Below are 18,870 nucleotides of genomic sequence, written 5' to 3'. Positions count from 1 at the left end.
GGGACTTCACCATGTTGGCCATGCTGGTTTTGAACTCCTGACCTCGTGATCCGCCCACCTCAGCCTCCCAAAGTGCTGGGATTACACGTGTGAGCCACCGCACTCAGCCAGCAAATTTAACTTTTTCAGCGTTAATTTTTTAACAGACTCATAGAGAAGGTAATTTAGCTGTCTACTGCTGTGTAACAAACTACCACAAATGTATCAGCTTCAAACAACCCACATTTATTATCTCATAGCCTCTGTGGGAGTCTGGCATCGTTTAGCTGGTCCTCTGCAAGGTCTCTCGCAAGCTGCAACAGAAGTGTTGGTCAATGTTGAGGTCTCATCTGAAGACTCACATGGGGCAGGATCTGTTTCCAATCCCACTTACATAGTGGTTAGCAGGATTCAGCTCCTTGTAGGTGGTAGGACTGATGGCTTCAGTTCTTCACAGGCTGCTGACTGGAGGCTGCCCTCAGTTCCTTGCCATATGGGCCTCTCCAACTTGGCAGCTTGCAACATGGAGACTTGCCTCATCAATCCACACAAGGCAGAGGGTCTGCTAGCAAATGGAAGCTACAATCTTATATACCATCATGATGGAAGTAACATCCCATCACTTTTGCTGTGCTGTGCTCATTACAATCAAGTCACTAGGGCAGCCCACCTTAAGGGCAGGAGATCACACAGAGCATGAACACCTGGAGGTGAGATCACTGGGCTCAGCTGAGAGTCAGCCATGGATGGTAATATAAAGCTGAGTGCTAGCCTCACATACTTAACTTATCTCAGTTAATGTCACATTTGCACCTGATCTTCCAGCACTGCACTCAATAAGGCCATTGATTGTAGCTCATCCTGGTGAGATCAGAAGGCTTAACTCACAGAAGCCCGCCTTTTCCCACGTAAGTACTAGAAACTGTTAGTGCTGGAGGGACTCTCAGAGTTACTTTAACCAGCCTTTCATTAAACCAAGGGGGAGATGCTGAGGTCTGGGTAGTGAGGGGGAAGGGAGATGGGGCTTAGGCATGCCTCAAGTTCAAGGTCACATAATAAAGACTTAGCAACTTCTACCCAAGAGCTATTCAGAACGTCAGTGCTGCTGGGCTGGGTGGCCTGGAGTGGAGAGAGCCATGAAGAAGACAGAACATGCTCTGGGCTGCCCCCAAGTTATCCACCTCAATACTGACATTTTCTCTCCAAAAAGCTTCCTTCAAATGGAACGTCTTGATAAATGGGCTGACTGTACACAAAGACAACGATGGCAAGACCCAGAGCTTTGTCCTGGTCGGCCGTGATGTTCAGGGTCCCTGCCAACAGCGCAGGGTTGATTTGAGGCACAGGCTGGGGCCGAGACATCTGTCTTCTGTGAGTGCTCAGTGGTGATCTCTTCCAGAGATTACAAACTCGACGTCTGTGGATGAGGTCTGGCTAGCAGGTGTGTGCTGTGGGGCCCAAGCAGCGTTTATACATTTCTGAATTTGTTGCCAACCTTTTTAATTCATGAGTTCCATATATACACCTGGCTTTCTGGATTCTCCTGGAAAATCTGGCCACATCAGACCCAAATGAAGTGTGCTAGTGACTCTCTGGGTCTGTACGGTGGTTGTGCCTTTACATGGGGTTTGTGCTCTCAAATTTGCCACAGTCTCCACCTGGCCCAATTTACCGCCTGGCTGCTGTTGGCATCTGCAATGACAAGCTCTTATCCATGGTAATCTTTCCATTTTGCTTAGAGGTGAGGAAGAGGAGACCCAGCAAAGGAAAATACGTGGACTGAGATCTACAAAGTCTGAGGGGCAAACCAGACCCCCACCTTTGCATATTCTGCCACAGACATCACTCACCCACATTTCAGGGCAGGTGAAATTATTATAGAGAAGACATATACAAGCCAGGAACGCCTAGGTCTAGCCAAACAAGCCAGAAAAAAAAATAATAATAATAAGCTAATGAGTTACCATAATTTTTTTTTAATGGGGTCTCACTCTGTCACCCAGGTTGGAGTGCAGTGGCATGACCTTGATTCACTGCAACTTCCACTTCCTGGGCTCAAGCGATCCTCCCATGTCAGCCTCTCAAGTAGCTGGGACCACAGGTGCACACCACCATGCCCCGTTAATTTTGTGTATTTTTGGTAGAGACGGGGTTTTGCCATGTTGCCCAGGCTGCTCTAGAACTCCTGAGCTCAAGTGATCAGCCCACCTCAGCCTCCCAAGGTGCTAGGATTACAGCCATGAGACACCGCATCCAGCCTGAGTTGCCATAATTTTCTAAATCGAATTGTAAAATTAACTTTGAAATACTTTTAAATGAAAAATTGACCTTAGAAATCAGATTCACCTGTTGTACAGAGAATAACAAGATCTGGCCACTTCCACATTTCAGCTAACTTATAAAACACTGTCACAGAAACCGTATTTCAAAACTGAGGGATAATATTTCAAAACTGAGGGATAAATATACAGTGAATTTTGGGTAATATCAAACTAAGGACAGAAAGGCCTGTAGGTTTTCTTTAAACATTATCAGGTGCAAAGCAACTGCATTCAGAGAAGAATCTTAAAAACCTGGAAGAATTTTCACACAATGCTTTACCATTAATCTTTCCTATGAGCCTCTGTTTATGTGCCAATATCCTGCCTGAAAGACAGATATTCAAATTGCAATTGCTCTTTACCGTTGAACTTTTAAAATTACAAACTAAATGTTTTCTTGGATTTGTCTCTGCTAATATATTTCCTCTCCTATTTTTATTATCCCTTTTAGGCATATTTGTCAATGTTAATAAAAGCTGACTTTTTAATATATACCAAGATTGATTCTTTCACTATTACCAGTTGATCAATGACTAACTATAATAAATGCGCCCCCAAAAGCAAATGAATCACTGTTTTCATCACCCAACTAGGAAAAGGCCTGGAGGGCAGCCACGTTATTAAGTAATACCTTACATTATAATTTGTGCTCTCATGATGTGCTAAACCTGTTACTTGTATGCAACCTCAAATAATTCAAGGTAGAACACAATGATAAATAGCTTTCTTAACTTGATTTTTGTAACAAAAGTCACATTGGCTGAGTGCAGTGGCTCACACCTGTAATCCCAGCACTTTGGGAGGCTAAGGGGGTGGATCATGAGGTCAAGAGATCGAGACCATCCTGACCAACACAGTGAAACCCCATCTCTACTAAAAATATAAAAATTAGCCAGGCATGGTGGTGCACACCTGTAGTCCCAGCTACTCTGGCGGCTGGGGCAGGAGAATTGCTTGAACCTGGGAGGCAGAGGCAGCAGTCAGCCAAAATTGCGCCACTGCACTCTAGCCTGGTGACAGAGCAAGACTCTGTCTCAAAAAAAAAAAAAGAGTAGAACATAGTATTAGTATGTTTGTTTTCCTGGACACGTCCAAGCTCCCAGCTTGTCCCATCAGGATCTTAAATTCAACACTTCCACAGGCAAATCTATCATCTTTTTTTTTTAAATTGTACTTTAAGTTCTGGGATGCATGTGCAGTACATGCAGATTTGTTACATAGGCATACATGTGCTATTGTGGTCTGCTGCCCCTATCAACCCTTCCTCTAGGTTTTAAGCCCCACATGCATTAGGTATTTGTTCTAACGCTCTCCCTCCCCTTGCCCCCAATCCCCCGACGGGCCCCCGTGTGTGATGTTCCCCTCCTTTGTCCATGTGTTCTTATTGTTCAACTCCCGCTTATGAGAGAGAACATGCTGTGTTTGGTTTTCTGTTCCTACGTTTGCTGAAAATGATGGCTCCCAGCTTCATCCATGTCCCTGCAAAGGACATGAGCTCATTCTTTTCTATGGCTGCACATCTTTCTTTAAGACTGGCTCCCTCCCTAGATCTCGCTAATTTTGCCACCATTACCCCTAGTCCCCCAATCTACAGATCTTAAGATCGTGTGTCATCCTGTGCATGTAGCCAGCCAAGTTGCATCATTCCATGTCTACAACATCCCTGCAACAGCCCCACCTTCCCGTTCCCACCACCAACTACTCTTGGGCCAGGTTTTCACGATTCCCACCTGGGAGAAGGAGGCTGCCAGGATGGCTCCCTGCAGCTCCCCCTACTCCAGTCCATCTCAGGCGGTTGCTGTCATTATGTCTCTTCCCAACCCCTTAACCAGATCATCAAATTCCTGGCTACAGAGCCACCATCCTGAAAGCTCCAGGGCAGGCCCACGTTTGCATTCCCTTTCTAGCATATCAGCAGCTTGTATTATTCAGTCTGGCATGTGGCAGGCATCAGTCAATATTTGGTGAAGAAAAAGATGAAGACATCGATGGATTCCCACTCATTCTTGCACTTGGGCCTAAAAGGGGCCCAAAGTTCTTCCAGCTGTATCTTTTTTTTTTTTTGAGATGTTGTCTTGATCTGTCGTCCAGACTGGAGTGCAGTGGCATGATCTTGGCTCACTGCAACCTCTGCCCCCCAGGTTCAAGCAATTCTCCTGCCTCAGCCTCTCGAGCAACTGAGATTACAGGAATGTGCCACCACACTCAGCTAATGTTTTTTTATTTTTAGTAGAGATGAGTTTCACCATCTTGGCCACACTGGTCTCAAACTCCTGACTTCAAGTGATCCACCTGCCTCAGCCTCCCAAAGTGCTGGGATTACAGGCCTGAACCGCTGCACCTGGCCTCTTCCAGTTGTATCTCACTGGTCCTGATGGACCAGCGGCTGTAGTCCCATCAGACCAGGGATGATTTTGACACGTGATAATGTCTACAGACATTTTGGGGTACCACACTGGGAAGTGGGTGGTGCTGCTGAAATCCAGTGGATAAAGGCTAGGGATGCTGCTAAACATCTCATGACACACAGGACAGGAACCCACAACAAAATCCAGCCCATAAATGTCAACGATGCTGGGGGATTGAGAAACCCTGCTTAAGACATATCATAGGATTCCCCCCAGATAGACCACTATCTGCTTCTGCAACACACCCCATAATTCCTGATATGGTTTGGCTGTGTCCCCACCCAAATCTCATCTTGAATTGTAGCTCCCATAATTCCCACATGTCATGAGAAGGACCCGGTGGGAGGTAACTGAATCATGGGGGCTGGTCTTTCCCACGCTGTTCTCATGATAGTGAATAAGTCTCACAAGATCTGATGGTTTTATAAAGGGCAGTTCCCCTGCACATGCTCTTTTGCCTTCCACCATGTAAGACGTCCCTTTGCTCTTCCTTTGTCTTTCGCCATGATTGTGAGGCCTCCCCAGCAATGTGAAGTGTGAGTCCATTAAACCTCTTTCCTTTATAAATTGCCCAGTCTTGGTTCTGTCTTTACTAGCAGTGAGAATGGATTAATACACTTCCCCTCCTCTTTCCAGGATATGCTCTCCGTTCTACCAACTCTTCCTGCTGAAATCCCTTCTACCCTTCCCTGCCAGCTCAAATGCTCCCTGCCCTGTAGGCAGATGCAGCTTGGCCTCCTTCACTCATTCAAGCAGGTATGTTCTGAGCACATGCTCTATACTATTGGCTGTCAGTGGCTGGACATTCAACAGTGAGCAATGCTGATGGATCCTGTTCCTTAACACCTTACATGATAGCGGGGGAGATGCACAACAAACAAGCAAATAATTAAGTCAGTTACACAACTCAATTATACACTTCGCTCTTTACAACTACAGGGTAATCAGGCTGATTGCAAGACAGAGTGGCCAGTGGGTGGGGCTGTGGGGACGCACTCCAGGCAGGGGGCACTGCAAGTACCCAGACCCTGAGTGATCAGAAGGCTGGATCGGGAGACAGGGGACAGACCATGCTGACGACTGACTTTGGGCCTCTATCTCCCGAAACTCTTAACCGAGTTCCAGTGGAGCCCAGACTGAGCCTTGAGTGCCCAAGTTCAAATCCCATTTCTACCCTTTACCAGCTACATGACATGATGCAAGTTCCTGAACCTCTCCGGGCCTCAGTCTCCTTATCTGCAAAGTAGGAATAACAGCACCTACCTCGAAAGGGTTGTTGGGAAGAATGAATGACTTAAAACATGTAAAGCATCTGGACTAGACAAAGAGGAAGTAGTCAAAAGTGAGTTACTCATACCATGACTACCACTCATAGTAACCCCTACCCTTACCTTAGCAGAGACAGACTTTTTAAAGACTCATCCATCTCTTGGTTCCCCCGGCACATGGTGGGGCTGAGAAAACATCTGATGAGAGACACGTATATATTTACATGCTATGGTCTCAACATCTTTTCCTTTGTATACTGTAGATATTGCTTTAGTTATAAAGCAGCAAAGATGGGTAGGTTCACAGCCGCCTGGAGGCTTTCTGGCGAAAGAGCAAATGGCAACAAAATGCAATTTTTGCAGATTCTCACAATAGCAATCTGCATAGTGAACCACAATCTAAATGTCTCCAGCAATACCCTTCAACTGCTCTGGGGAATAATCTTATTTTAGTGGTAAAGGAAAACAAAAACAAAAACAAAAAAACACCGAAGAGTAGCTAAACAACATTTACCACTTTGGGACTCTTTCTGACTTAACAATCTTAATGTCCCTACTGTGAAGCTGCCAGAATGGTATGCAGCAGATTAAGAGTGTCCTTCATTAGTGGCTCTTTAGGGGTTGGGGGCTTTGGGGGCAGTTTTAGCACAGGGGTGCAGGGTTTCTTCCTGGATTCAGGAAAATGTTTTAAAATTGATTGTGGTGATGGTTGTACACCTCTGTGAATATACTAAAAGCCACTGAATTGTACACACTTAGACTGTTAAATCAGAAAGAAGCCCAAAGTAGTAAATATTATTTAATTAACAATTAACATGGTGAACTGTAGGGTATGCTAAGAGTTGTTAAAGAAAAAAAAAATAGTGTCCCTCAGGACCCTGTCCCTTCCCCAACCCCCAAAATAATTAACTGTAACAGCAGTATCCTCAGAGTCTCCAAATGTCTTGTCCTAAGTACACGTTGCATACCTCTTACCCAAAATGCTTGGGACCAGAAGACTTTCAGATTCCAGATTTTTTTTAATTTTGGAATATTTGCATATGCAAACTGGTAGAGCATTTCTAATCTGTAAAATCTGAAATTCAAAATGCTTTTGAGCATGACCTTTGATCATCAAATCAGTGCTCAAAAAGTGTCGGATCTTAGAGCATTTTGCATTAGGGATGCTTAACCTGTACAAAGGTACCCAACCTCTCTCTTCTTGGCCTAAATGCATTCAAAAGGTAGTTTCTGAGACACACAAAAGCTTCTGAGTCATGGCTTGGCTGCCACAATGGCTGTCCTGCCAAAATCTTTATCTGCAACTCTTCAGAGAACTAAGAAAGCAGATGGGTTGGGACTTCGTGGCCAGGCAGCTTTCAGCATCACTGGCTTTAGCCGATGCCATTTGAGACGACAGTTAAAGAGGGGAAGACATTTCCAGAACCTCTCTCACTTTTCAAGAGCAGAACTCCACTTGGGGTTTGCCTGTTTTCGGTGGATATTTGCTGCCATTTTTTCCCCCATTTCCCTAACAAGACCGCAGGCAGTTGCTGTCCCAGGCAGCACTCTGGGGAGAATTGGTAGAAGGCACCTCTGGGCAGAAGCACCTGTTTAGGCACAAGGCCAGGCTAACAGAAGCCCCAGATGCAAAGAGAAGGTAACCCTTCCTCCGGGCAGATGTGCTCCATGTGAGGGCACCCACCTGGTAGGCAAAACCTCTGCCTCTAGATGCCATGGAATAGTGTACATGGTGCACAGCCACCTGGCATAGTCATGCAACCTCTTTTTTTTTTTTTTGGAGATGGAGTCTTGCTCTGTAGCCCAGACTGGAGTGCAGTGGCATGATCTTGGCTGACTGCAACCTCCGTCTCACAGGCTCATGCAGTTCTCCTGCCTCAGCCTCCAGAGTAGCTGGAATTACAGGTGCCAGCCACCATGCCCAGCTAATTTTTGTATTTTTAGTAAAGATGGGGTTTCACCATGTTGGCCAGGCTGGTCTCAAACTCCTGACCTCAAGCAATCCACTCGCCTCGGCCTCCCAAAGCGCTCGGATTACAGGCGTGAGCCACTGCACCCAGCCAACAACTTCTATTGGTTTGATCAATACCTTGGTCTCAGCTTTGTTTAGTCCGGAGACTCCATGGTGCCTGACAGCAGTGGGTTGGACAGATACACACAGGTGACCCAGATGGAGTGTATTCATTCATACTCATTCACTTACTCAATATTAAATGGTCACTGAGGCCACGTGTGGTGGCTCCCAGCACTTCAAGAGGTCAAAGAAAGCAGTTCACTTGAGGTCAGGAGTTCAAGACCAGCCTGGCCAACATGGTAAAATCCTGTCTCTACTAAAAACACAAAAATTAGCTAGGTGCGGTGGCAGGCACCTGTAGTCCCAACTACTCGGGAGGCTGAGGCGGGAGACTCACGTGAACCCAGGAAGCAGAGGTTGCTGTGAGCCGAGATCATGCCACCACACTCCAGCCTGGGCAACAGGGCAAGAAAAAAAAAAAAAAAAAAAAAAGCCACTGAATGTCCACTACTGCCAGACACCATCCTAGGTCTGGGCTTCTTGCTCCTCAAGAATTTATAGTCTACAGGTAGAAAAAGACAGCAAAGTCACAAGAAGAAACACACAAGGGGCCAGGCATGGTGGCTCATGTCTGTAATCCCAGCATTTTGGGAGGCCGAGGCAAGTGGATTACCTGAGGTCAGGAATTCCAGACCAGCCTGGTCAACATGGTGAAACCCCGTCTCTAATAAAAAACACAAAAATTAGCCAGGTGTGGTGGTGCGCATCTGAAATCCCAGCTACTTGGGAGTCTGAGGCAGGAGAACCGCTTGAATCCAGGAGGCAGAGGTTGCAGGGAGCTGAGATCACACCACTGCACTCCAGCCTGGGTGACAGAGTGAGACCCTGTCTCAAAAAAATAAAAATAAAAAAAAAAAACCCTCACAATGAGATAGTACTTCACAACCATTTGGATGGTTATAATAAAAAAGACCAGCAATAAGAAATGTTGGCAAGGATATGGAGAAACTGGAATCCATATAAATTGCTGGTGCGAATGTAAAATGGCGCATCTGCTTTGGAAAATACTTTGGTGGTTCCTCAAAACATTAAACATAGTTACCGCATGACTCAGCAATTCCAATCCCAGGTATCTACCCAAAAGATATGAGAACAAATATCCTTAAGAACATGTGTCTGTGACTGTTCATAGCACCTTTATTCCCAACAGACAAGAGGTACCCAGATGGGTGAAATGTCCATCAGTGTCAAAAAAAAAAAAAAAATGTCCAAATGTTTATCAATAGGCGGTTGGATAAACAAAATGGGTTATCCATACAATGGAATATCATTTAGTAAAAAGGAACAAAGTATTGGTTCAAGCTACAAAATGAGTGAGCCTCAGAAACGTTATGCTAACACCAAGAGGCCAGCCACAAAAGACCATATATTATTCCATTTACATGAAATGTCCAGAAAAGGCAAATCTATGGCGGTAAATTAGTAGTTGCCTGTGCTGGGGGTGGCAACATGAAGAGGCTTGCAAGTGGGCATAACACTTCTTTTTTGGGAAGGTAGAGATGTGCTAGTTAGATTGTGACTGCACCACTCTAAAGTTACTAAAATCCCTTGAGTTGTAAACTTAAAATGAATGTTATGGTATATAAATTACACCTCAAGAAAGTTATTAAAAAATTTAGGCCAGATGCAGTGGCTCATGCCTGTAATCCCAGCACTTTTGGAGGCTGAGGCAGGAGGACTGCTCGAGTCCAAGAGTTCAAGACTAACCTGAGTGACATGGCGAAACTGTCTCTACAAAAAATACAAAAATCAGCCAGGTGTGGTCGCACCTTCTGTGGTCCTAGTGACTCAGGAGGCGGAGGTGGGAGGATCGAGGATGGCTTGAGCACAGGATGGGGAGGCTGCAGTGGGCAGAGATCACGCCACTGCACTCCAGCATAGGTGACAGAGCAAGACCTTGCCTCCAAAAAAATTTTTAAAGCAGGCCAGGCACAGTGGCTCACACCTGTAATCCTAGCACAGGGATGTCCAATCTTTTGGTTTTCCTGGGCCACAATGGAAGAACTGTCTTGGGCCACACATGAAATACACTAACATTAATGATAGCTGATGAGCTTAAAAAAAAGAAAAATCGCAAAAAAATCTCAATTTTTTTTTTTTTTTGAGACGGAGTCATGCTCTGTCGCCCGGGGTGGAGTGCAGTGGCCGGATCTCAGCTCACTGCAAGCTCTGCCTCCCAGGTTTACACCATTCTCCTGCCTCAGCCTCCCGTGTAGCTGGGACTACAGGTGCCTGCCACCTCGCCCAGCTAGTTTTTTGTATTTTTTATTAGAGACGGGGTTTCACCGTGTTAGCCAGGATGGTCTTGATCTCCTGACCTCGTGATCCGCCCGTCTTGGCCTCCCAAAGTGCTGGGATTACAGGCTTGAGCCACCGCGCCCGGCCAAAAAAAAATCTCAACTTTTAAGACAGTTTAGGAATTCGTGCTGGGACGCATTCAAAGCCATCCTGGGCCACATGTGACCAGCGGACCATGGGTTGAACAAGCTTGTCCTAACAGTTTGGGAGGCTGAGGTGGGAGGATGGCTTGAGTTCAGGAGTTCAAGACCAGCCTGGGGAACATAGTAAGACCTTGTCTCTAAAAAACTATTTTAAAATTAGCCAGGCATGGTGGCACATGCCTGTAGTCTCAGCTACTCAGGAGGCTGAGGTGAAAGGATCACTTAAGCACCACAGATTGAGGCTGCAGTGAGCCATGATCACATCACTGTACTCCAGTCTGGGTGACAGACCAAGACCACCTCAAAAGATATAAAATATAATAAATAAATAAATAAATAAATTTTTTAAAATGAGGAAAAACCCTGACATTCAAAAATAAAATTAATTGTGTTTTCTGGAAATGGTACAGTGTGAACTTTTTACATATGTGTCCTGGTCCCTCTATCTCTTGATTGATGATTACAACAAAGAGTTGAGAAAGTAATCATAAGCCCAATTTAGTCATAGAAACCCTCAAATAAGACCTTCAAATAGATCTCAAATAAGAGGTAACTAGTTTGGCCTAAACGTATGGCACAGTTAGAAGTATTTATTTCATCATCATCATCATCATCATCCTGTTAGAATTTTTAAAACTACAATATTTTCAACTCTGTTCAAACTTGGAGATACCTTTCCAGGTCTACTATTTCTAGAAAAGTTCTTAGGTGAGACCTGCAAGAGACGGAGTGAGTTATTTTTTTTTTTTACTGAGATTCTATTTATTCTCTGCCATGGGAGAAGTTCTCTAGAGAGTACAAGGAGAGATTCAGGATATAGCAAATTCCTTCAGCTTCTTAGGAACAGCAGCAGAGGTTTGAAATGTCCAGGAAAATAATCTTTTTAAGAATACCACCCATTAATCCAGTTCTCTGAAGGGAAAATATCAAACCGGAAAAACAGATTCAGACCTAAAAATAATTAAATATAAGTCACTTTAAAAGCATATTTTATCTTAACATCGCTCCCTTTTAGGATTTCTTCAAAACAGAAGCCATAAACTTCTCAAAAGACAATTGCTTACTAGAAGAAAGTAGTCCTAATTAGGATATGTGTCAAGAAAACCTAATTATCAATTTGCCTAATTAAAATGAATATCTGAACATGCCTTAGGAATGTGAGCTTTCTCGGGTGAGACGTGTACCGTTTTTTTTAAATCAACATCCGTCAACAGAGCCTAGCAGATTATGTTAACAGGGAACGGATGACTGAAACCAAGCGTCACACACACCACTACTGGAAGGAGGTGATGGGAATACTGTTACTCACGTAAATCACCGGTGGGAGGAAATGCGTCTTAAAGCAAAGCGCTCTTTCATTTAATTGGCAGGCTACACTTGGAAAATAAACCGCTCAATGAGCTAATTCTGCAGCACAGGTGATGGTTCAGAGCTGTGATTTTTAGGGACTGTTGCTTGAGTTAATCAAACCCCTTTGATGGTGTATGTTTTGGCAAGGGAAGAAGAAAAGCCAGATTTGTTTGTTTGTTTGTTTGTTTTGAGACACAGTCATCACTCTGTCTCCAAGGCTGGAGTGCAGCGGGCGATCTTGGCTCACTGCAACCTCCACCTCCCAGGTTCAAGCTATTCTCCTGCCTCAGCCTCCTGAGCGGCTGGGATTACAGGTGCATGCCACCACATCTGGCTAATTTTTCCATTTTTAGTAGAGACAGGGTTTCGCCATGTTGGCCAGGCTGGTCTTAAACTCCTGGCCTCAAGCAATCCACCCGCCTCGGTCTCCCAAAGTGCTAGAATTACAGGCATAAGCCACCACTCCCAGCCTCGAAAAGTCAGTTCTTAAACTTTCTCAGTCTGCCCAAGGGGCAACTCTACTGGCTTCCCAAGGAGTCTGGAGAGGCCTCTGATGCCTCTAAGGGCACCTCTCCAAGTTGCCAGTGATGCTAAGGGAGTCAGGACCCTGGGAAATTGTCAATGAGTGCAACGGAAGCAGCGATGGTAGGTTAGGGTTCAGTGCTTAGTAATGTGAAGCCACAAACCTGGGGTTCTCAGCAGAACACTCTGAGGCTGGGCCTCTCAAGGCCCTCCATTAAATGACCCATCCTGGGTGTGTCTATGGGACTGCATGGATCACAGAGGAGATCAAGTGCTGGCCCCACTTCTAGATTTACTCGGGGCTAAGAAAAGTTCCAGGCCACTCTCTCCTTCTATCAGCAGGGTAGGTGTCTCATAGATTTATCGTCAAGTCTCTCTCCAGCACCCCCATTCTTATCCAGGGGAGATGCCCTCTGATCCTCTGGTCCCAGTGGTGGCCCCCTGGCAGCTGCAATGGCCTAGGAAGCTTCTACACCTCAGCACTCCCATAATCTCCACTGGAAGACACCCCGGCGCCCAATAGGTACCTCCAGCTACAGCAAATAAACACATTCAAAGTAAACAATGGGGGCCGGGTGCTGTGGCTCACGCCTGTAAATCCCAGCACTTTGGGAGGCCGAGGCGGGTGGATCACTTGAGGTCAGGAGTTCCAGACCAGCCTGGCCAACATGGCAAAACTCCATCGCTACTAAAAATGCAAAAATTAGCCAGGCATGGTGGTACATGCCTGTAATCCGAGCTACTCGGGAGGCTGAGGCAGGAGAATTGTTTGAACCTGGGAGGTGGAGGCTGCAGTGAGTAAAGATAGCATCACTGTACTGCAGTCTGGGTGACAGAGCGAGACTCCGTCTCAAAACAAACAAACAAAAACAAAAAAAACACAAAGTAAATAACAGGGGCTACAGAAAGGCAGCTTCCAGACAAATCCTGGAGCTCCAGCTTCCAACTGGATTGCACCCCAAGTTGCTCTAAAGTAGAAATGCTTTTGTTGCCATTGCTGTAACCAGACCATTCTTTTCAAAATAAAAATCTGATCATGCGTCCTTGCTTCTTCACACATCCAGCTTGAAACCTCTTGATGCTATTAGGATACAATGAAAATTCTTAGTTACCACCATCCCCCTCTCCAGCCTCATTCCACACCATGCCCCAACCTCACCTTTCTGCTCCAGACTCAGAGATTTCCTTCAGCCCTCATCTTTCCCTTTCCCATCCTGCCATGTTCTAGGACTCTCACACTTGCTCTGCCCATGGTCCACAATGGTCTTCCCTCCCTTCGTGACCCAGTTAACTGATACTCCTCTTTGAGCAATCAGATAAAGCAACATGTCCTCAGGAAAGCCATGCCTGAATGCCCTCAGAGCCCACCAGTAGCCAAGCATTATATTTTGTGCCCTAGCTTTGTACCTGGATTATTATAAGCCTCTGAGAGCATGTAACTTGAACCACTCCCCCGCCCCCAACTTCCTATTCTACACAATACTGGAGAGTGCAATAGGAATATAAGAAATATTTAGTTGTTTTTTTTTTTTTTTTTTTTTTTTTTTTTTTTTGAGATGGAGTCTCACTCTATTGCCCAAGCTGGTGTACAGTGGCATGTTCTTGGTTCACTGCAACTTCTGATTCCCGGGCTCAGGCAATTCTCCTGCCATAGCCTCCCAAGTCGCAAGTAACTGAGACTACAGGCATGCGCCATCACACCCACCTAATTTTGTATTTTTAGTAGAGAGGCGGTTTCGCCATGTTGGCCAGGCTGGTCTCGAACTCCTGAGCTCAGGTGATCCACCCGCCTCGGCCTCCCAAAGTGCTGGGATTACAGGCGTGAGCCACTGCGGCCAGCCCACAACAAGTATTTCTTCAACTGAAAGAAAAAATATATATACATATGCAGCAACAGGGAACTCTCATATACTGCTGGTGGGAGTATAAATTGGCGCTACCACTTTGGAAGGCAGTTTGACCGTATCTAATAATGCTGGGGATGATTATATCCTATAACCCAGAACTTAGCTCGTAGGTATATGCCTCGGAGTAACTCTCCCATGTGTCCACAAAGAGATTTGTGCAGAATGTTCATAACAGCACTGTTACCAAGGGCAAAAACCAGAAACAACTAAATGGCCATTATATCAGTCAGGATCCTTACAGGAAATAGCGGGCATTCTCAAATTAGGATAATTTTTAAAAGCACTTAAAAGGGGATTACTTGGGGTGGGTTGGGTGGATGAAACCTACAAGGGGGTGTCGCAACCCAAGGATAGAAAAGCAGAACCACTGCCACTCCCACGCCTCAAAGGAGGAAATGGTTACTCAAATACAGAACTAGAGAGAATGAAGAGAAATGCTGTCCTGAGAGAAGGAGCGACCTTGACCTTCAGGGGTGGAGAGGAAGACAGCCAGGCCAGGCAACTCCACGGGGAGTAAACTGCAAGAATAAATACAGCTGCCTTTTGCTTCTCTCCCTCTCTTATTTCTTCTCAGGGCTCCCCACTGGATGAGCCCAAAGGAAAACCAAAAGGCAAGGAGCCCACTGATGTAGTTCATGGAGGGCAACCCCCTGGGGCAACTCCCTGGGGAAGGGAGAAAGGTTTGGAGAGGCAAAGGGAAGATATTCAGCATATACATCAACAGAATGTATAAAGTATATAATCATCCAATGGAATGCTGCTCAGCAAGAAAAGAGCAAAATCTTCATGTTGGACAAACAAGACAAGTTGCATTAAAATACAGTCATCCCAGGCCAGGCGCGGTGGCTCAGTCACTTTGGGAGGCTGAGGAGGGCGGATAACCTGAGGTTGGGAGCTCGAGACCAGCCTGACCAACATGGAGCAACCACGTCTCTACTAAAAACACAAAATTAGCCGGGCGTGCCTACAGTCCCATCTACTCCGGAGGCTGAGGCAGGAGAATCGCTTGAACCTGGGAGGCGGAGGTTGCAGTGAGCCAAGATCACCACTGCACTCCAGCCTGGGCGACAGAGCAAGACTCTGCCATAAATAAATAAATAAGGTTTTAGCATAGAATTACAGGAGAAACCTACTTTAGGTAACGTAGCAGGTAAAGTCTCTATGAGGAAGTGAATGAACTTTAAAATGAGGTGTCACGGCTGAGAGAGGCAGGCTCACCAACCCTGCTAGTAGCATAAAACAGCAACCGCCAAGACCCTCAGGGAAAGAACGGCTTGGCCCTTTTAAATGCAGTTCAAACAAGGGCAACAACAAAACCTGTTTCAGAACTGGGCAAAAGAGAGAATGACAACCCTGAAGGAAGTGGACACAAGCCCAATCACGTAGGGCATTTAGGGTGACTTCCTTGGGGGTATAAAGCTGGTGAGAGCCTAGAAGGCGATCTGGCTCCAGGCAGTAAAAAGCCACAGAGGGGAATCAAGGAACCAGTAACAAACCTCCCTCTTGACTTAGCACCCAACATGCGTTCAACACCGGGTTACAAAAATACTTTTGATCTGTTTACGCTTCCAAAAACCCTATGAGGCAGGTATTATCAAACCCCTTTTTACGGCCAAGCAGATAATCTAAATCCAAAATTCAAGCACTTTACCACGACTCTCGACTGCCCTCCCTCTCTACTGCTCTGATGGGGCAACGTTACCATTTCGGTGAATGACTTATAGTAAATAAGTACTTATGGAGTCTAGAACACATAACGGTGAACAACCTTAACAAAACCGATGGCCTCTAACATGCACCGAGCGCTTATCCAGTAACACCCACAAGTATTCCCGTTTTACAGATATGGAAGCTGAGGCCAAGATGCTAATGCAGGGCTTGGAAACCAGGTCTCGCTGCAGAGCCCAAGCTGTCATTAACTATGCTTCGCTGCCTTCCTCTTACTTCCCTTCTCTGGGGGAAGTTAGGTCAAGGCCAGGGAGGCTCCTGGACCAGACCGCTCCCTCGGACTCGCCTCTCAACTGCGCCCCTGCAATTCCTAAATTCAGGTTTTGATGCAGCTATGGCGGCCCCCAGGCCCGGGTGCAGCCGCGGATGGTGTCCGACTGGCGGAGAGCACACCTGAACAAAAGGTTCCCCCGGCGGACGGTTCCGCAGCCCCAGAGTCCCCTCCCTGGGTGAGGGGCGGGCAGTACCTGCGGGAAACGCGTCCAGGGTCCTGCCCCGGGCTCTGTGGAAAACACCCCCCTCCTCTGCAGCCGACATGGCGAGCGAGTTTCTGGCCTTCACTCAGAACACTGCGTGGGTGGAAGACGCGCGACTACACACCGGCCAACCGCCAGAACTATCCCGCTTCGGGCGGCGCCCTTTGCTCTCGGGGCGGGACTGGGGCGGGACGGGGCGGGGCCCGGTCGCTCGGGGCGCGCCCCGGTCGCTCGGGGCGCCGCTAGTGCTGCCTGGGCGGAGCGGAGGCGCCAGCGGCCCCTCTGGGATCGACCTGCGCGCCTGGCGAGTGGAGATTGTCTGGGGCAGGCGTGGGCGGGAATAAGGCTTTGGGGTAAGTCCTTCCCTAAAGGCAGAGTTACTAGATTTAACAGTAAAAATGCAGGACTCCCAGTTAAATTGGAATTTCAGATTTTTTAAAAAAAGAATGACTGACTTAGTATAAATATGTCCCATGCAGTATTTGGGAGCTACTTACGTTTTTTTTTTTAATCTGAAATTCCAGTTGAACTGGGCGTCCTAATTTTTTTAAAATTTTTCTCTTTTTGCAGGTTTGAATGGAAGTGTCCTGATTTTTTTTTTTTATCTGACAACTCTATCATAAAGTCAGAAGGAGCCTCTGGGGTGGCTAACGCCTGTAAACCCAGCTCTTTGGGAGGCCAAGGAGGGAGAATCGCTTGAGTCCAGGTGTTGGAGACCAGCCTGGGCAACACAGCGAGAGACCTTGCCAATACAAAAAAAAAAAATGAAATGGTGGATGTCTTGGAGGACTGTCTCAGCTCGAACTTCCCAGTGGCTGCCACCATCTTTCTGTTATTATCTTTGCTTGCTATGCACCAGACAGGGCGCTAAGCACTTTGCACGCGGCTCACTTCATCCCCACTACAGCCCTAGGAGGTTGTGCTGTTATTAGCTGCATCCATCGTTTGGGGAAACTGACGCTCAGAGAGATGAAGGGACTTGCACAAGGTGACACACATCTGGAGAGGTAGTAAAGCTGCGAGTAACCAAATTAGGATCTCTTCAGCTCAAGAGCCATTCTGCTGAACTACTTAGCCAGCATTTGTCAAACGCGTTGAAATACTAATTCCAGAATGGACCTATTGAATCCAAATCTCTATGAAAATGATCTGTGTTTTGTTATTGTTGTGTTTTGTTTGTTTGTTTCTCTGGAGACAGGGTCTCACTCTGGTTGCCTAGGCTGGAGTGCAGTGGCACAGTCTCTGCAGCCTCGACCTCCTGGGCTCAGGTGATTCTCCCACCTCAGCCTCCTAAATGTCTGGCACTATTGGCATGTGCCACCATGCCTGGCTAATATTTTGTATTTTTAGTAGAGACGAGTTTCACTCTGTTGCCCAGGCTGATCTGGAACTCCTGAGCTCAAGCAATCCGCCCACCTGGGCCTCCTAGAGTGCTAGGATTACAGGCATGAGCCACTGTTCCTGGCTTGAAAATGATCTGTTTTTAACAAGCACTGCAGGGGAGCTCTTATGATCTTATAAATTTGGGAAATTCTTTTCAAAACTAGCTGCCTACATCCAAAGCACTGTTTGAGTAGCTAATATGGCCACAACTACTGTTCTCTAATACTTGACAAGAGTCACCCATGAATCATAGTGGTTAAGAGTATAAATGCCTATGAGTCCTGGAGTCAGTTGGCTTGGGTTCATCCCAGTTCTACCCACTTACTTGTTGTATGCTCTTGAAAACTGCATAGTTTCTCTATGCCTCAGTTTCCCTATCTGTGAAATGGAAACAATAGTAGCATCTAGGTCATAGGGTTGCAGAGAGGCTTAAATGAGTTCATCTATCAAAGTGCTTAGAATAATAGTTCTAATAACAAATGGTGGGTACTCAATGAATATTAGCCATTGTTATTATTAATCAATCACTATAACCCTATTCCCTGAATATGGCCCGGCCCAGAGGAAGGTCTCATGAAATGTGAAGGAGGCCAGGCACAGTGGTTCATGCCTGTAATGCCAGCATGAATGGGATCGCTCGCCTTGGGAGGCCAAGGCGAGCGATCTTGAACCCTGATCTCAAGTAATCTGCCTGCCTCGGCCTCCCAAAGTGCTGGGATTACAGGCATGAGCCACCATGCCCAGCCTGGTCTTGCCAGAGTCGTTTGAAATGATGGCACTTGCTGTGCTGCATTCCCAAGAGGTTACACATTCTAAGTCAAAGGATGGACCTTAGGAGGTGGGCACAGATACAGTCATAACGACCTTGCTAGGCTGGGCGCGATGGCTCATGCCTGTAATCCCAGCACTTTGGGAGGCCAAGGCGGGCGGATCACCTGAGATCAGGAGTTTGAGACCAACCTGGCCAACATGGAGAAACCCCATCTCTACTAAAAATACAAAAATTAGCCAGG

General features: G+C 46.4%; 1 protein-coding gene across 3 annotated transcripts in view; it reads right to left on the bottom strand.

Moving 5' to 3' along the window:
- The window catches only part of CPPED1 (calcineurin like phosphoesterase domain containing 1), a 133,615-nt gene extending 116,820 nt beyond the window's left edge, over positions 1-16,795 (bottom strand). Inside the window, exon 1 of one of the 3 annotated variants that reach the window (XM_050774107.1) lies at positions 16,466-16,795. In XM_050774107.1, the coding sequence (XP_050630064.1) occupies positions 16,466-16,535 (70 nt within the window). In that variant the 5' untranslated portion in view covers positions 16,536-16,795. Of the gene's footprint in view, positions 1-14,068; positions 14,180-16,465 lie in introns of those variants that run through there. The other 2 variants (XM_050774109.1, XM_050774108.1) reach the window with 2 other exon arrangements.
- Positions 16,796-18,870: the final 2,075 nt, after the last annotated feature.

This window comes from Macaca thibetana, chromosome 20 (assembly GCF_024542745.1).
Source record: "Macaca thibetana thibetana isolate TM-01 chromosome 20, ASM2454274v1, whole genome shotgun sequence".
Lineage (NCBI taxonomy): Eukaryota > Metazoa > Chordata > Mammalia > Primates > Cercopithecidae > Macaca > Macaca thibetana.
The sequence above is the reverse complement of the archived record's forward strand: the minus strand, read 5'-3'. Positions and strand labels throughout refer to the sequence as shown.